Source organism: Bison bison, unplaced genomic scaffold (assembly GCF_000754665.1).
Source record: "Bison bison bison isolate TAMUID 2011002044 unplaced genomic scaffold, Bison_UMD1.0 scf7180017845671, whole genome shotgun sequence".
Classification (NCBI taxonomy): domain Eukaryota; kingdom Metazoa; phylum Chordata; class Mammalia; order Artiodactyla; family Bovidae; genus Bison; species Bison bison.
This window is the reverse complement of record NW_011476244.1, coordinates 18,177-20,969: the sequence shown is the minus strand read 5'-3', so window position 1 is coordinate 20,969 and position 2,793 is coordinate 18,177. Positions and strand designations below refer to the sequence as shown.

The 2,793-nt window shown below is 66.8% G+C and overlaps 1 protein-coding gene across 1 annotated transcript in view; it reads left to right on the top strand.

The window, feature by feature from the left end:
- Window positions 1–2,793, top strand: part of LOC104986028 (protein HIRA) — a 37,082-nt gene that overhangs the window by 26,480 nt on the left and 7,809 nt on the right. Inside the window, exons 15-16 of the mRNA XM_010836441.1 lie at window positions 668–829; window positions 2,493–2,697. Of these exons, the coding sequence (XP_010834743.1) occupies window positions 668–829; window positions 2,493–2,697 (367 nt within the window). The remainder of the gene's footprint in view (window positions 1–667; window positions 830–2,492; window positions 2,698–2,793) is intronic.

Genomic DNA, 2,793 nt, shown 5'->3' with positions numbered 1-2,793 from the left:
CCCTGGCCTGTGCCTGACAGTTGTGGTGACTCCAGGGCCTGCGTTACTACAGCCTCTGCCACGGTCGCGGCCCGGGAGGGAGCATGCGTGGGTCCACCAGGCCACTCAGGAAGCCTGGGGAAGGGCAGGGTGCTGGGCCTGCACGAGGTCCTGGGAGACCTGCAAGTCTGGCCCAGGTCAGCCCAGAGGAGGCCCCACGGCTTCGGACCAGCATGTGGGACGTGCCTGGACCTGGGGTGGTGGGGAGCGCTGGACCGTACCCCCGAGGCGCGCGGAGCCACCCAGGTGCCGTGCTTGGCCAAGGAAGCGGCAGGAGGGGATGGTGGCTTCGGGACCCCATGCGCTTCTGGTTAGACCTGTGGGCAGAGCGGGCTGGGGTGGAGACAGGCCCGAGGTGAGGAAGGGCCTGTGGAGCCCCCGTCCCGGCCTTGTGCCCCAGCAGCTCTCGGAACGTGCAGAGGGGCATGCCAGGCGTTTGCTCACAGCCTTGCAGATGCCAGGTGCCGGGGGGCCGCCTTCCAGAGGTAGTATATGGGGGTGTTGAAGTCAGGGAAGTCGTTTATGGAAGTCTAATGTTCGTGCCTGGCTCCTTGGCTCCACGGCACACAGAGCCCAGACTCCCGGCCCTGCTGGTTGTGTGACGTGGCCTTCCCTCCACTCACCCCAGCGTGAACACGGCCACTGCTCCCACCACCCCGTCCCCCTCCGTCCTGACAACCCCGTCCAAGATCGAACCTATGAAGGCGTTCGACTCCCGGTTCACGGAGCGCTCCAAAGCCACACCGGGGACACCTGCCTTGGCCAGCACGACCCCGACAGCCGCAGAAAGGTAGGTGGTGGCTATGTGGGCCCCGGAGACAGGGGTGGGTGGGTTCCAGCCTCTCGTGCCGGCTTCCTGCTCACTCACCAGCCAGGAGGTCGGGAGCCGAGACAGAGTGAGGGACTGGAGGCCTCTGAGTCCCCACAGTGCGTCCCTACCTCCCCGAGGACAGGCAGCAACCCCCCGGGCGCCAGGACCCTGCTGAACCGGCTGCCTGAGCGTTCCAGCCTCTGCAACTAGCCTGGAGCCTCTCTGCCCCCAGGGAGACCTCACAGCGAGCCCGCTGAGGCACAGAGCTCACTGCTCGGTCCAGCGAGTCAAGGGCTGGGGGGGGTGTGAGCGGGGCCAGGCCACCTTCCTTGGCACAGGCCAGGGGCGCCAGTCCCTTCCTGGAGCTGTGTCCTCTTCAGCACGTCAGGGACAGGGGCCCGAGACCTGCAGGAGCCCCTCGGCCGGCCGGTGCCCAGAGAAGGCAGCAGCTGTGGCGAGACCCGTCCTTGCCGTGGACGGCGTCATGGAGCTGGAGCACCTGTGCTGCCCTGGGGCTGAACCAAACGTGGAACCAGCGTGTCTGGGCAGGGCTCACTCTCGGGGAAGGGCGTGGGGCACTGTCGTGCAGGCCAGCGTGGCCTCTGACCTTGGTGTGCAGTCAGCAGGGTGGCGGATCTGTAGCGTCCTGCGGCTGAGTGCTCCGGAAAGCTGGGGAGATGACTCGCGTGTCCCTAAGCCGAGAGTGAGGGGTGCTGAGGTGCCACCCACCCCCGGACCCTAAACAGGGAGTGAGGGGCGCCGAGGTGCCTCCCAGCCCCGGACCCTAAACAGGGAGTGAGGGGCCCCAAGGTGCCGTCCACCCCCAGACCCTAAACAGGGAGTGAGGGGCGCCGAGGTGCCGCCCACTCCCGTACGCGGGAGGGTGACCCGGGCCCCGAGGCCGCCAGGCTGGCTCCCTTGGGAGCCGTCATCCCGTCCTTTACAGCCTTCTAGACGCTCACAGTCCCAGCAGGGCCTGCGGGGTGAGGCGTCACGCCCACCATCCTCCCCTCCCCCTTGATAGCAGCAGAGAATATGAGGGTCCACAGCCCAGACACATGGGAGGAAGTGCCAGTGAGCGCACGCGCCCGCAGGGGCCTCCAGCCTGCACACGGCGGGGGCCCCTCCCGCGCAGCCCGCCCCAGGGTTTCCCCTGCTCCCAGCATGGCCCCAGCCTCCGTACTGTGCCCGTAGCGTGCCGTTTCCAAAAGGTGTCATCAGACCCGCACGGCAGAGCCTTTTCACCTGGCTTGCTTTCTCTTGATAATATGCCTAAGGTTCCTCCACACCTTTCGTGACTCGATAGCTTCCTTCTTTCTTTTTAAGCGTGTGTTCATCGTGCGTAGTTCTGGTTGCACGGGGCCCTCATTGCTCTGGCTGCGGCCGATGGGCTCCTTGCGTTGCAGTGGGCTCTGGTTGCGGAGCATGCGGGCTCAGTTGCCCCTGCGGCTCGCGGGGTCCTCCTAGAGCAGGGGTTAAACCCGTGCCCCCTGCGTTCCCAGGTGGACTCCCAGCCACTGGACCACAAGCAAAGCCCTCTCCTAACTTGCTTCATTTGTCGGCTTTCGGGGACGAGTAGGGATTCGATTGGCTACCCTGCAGCTAGCGGTCCCGGGGAAACACCGCGGTGCATGTCGTGCAGGTTGAGAGAGCAGAGCCTGGTGAAGGAGCTGCGGCCCCGCGACGTCCTGGAGAGCAGCAGCGACAGCGATGAGAAGGCGCCCGCAGCCAAGCCCTCCTCGCTGCCCAAGCGCAAGCTGGAGCTGGAGGGGGAGGCCGTGGAGAAGAAGAAGAAGGGGCGGCCACGCAAGGACGCGCGGCTCCTGCCCATGTCCCTGTCCATGCAGGTGAGGCTGGCGGTGGGCGCCTCCGGGCCTGGGCCGCCCCACCCCCCGGAGTCCTCGAGCCCCCAGGGCAGCTGCCTCGTGCCCACAGCACCTGCC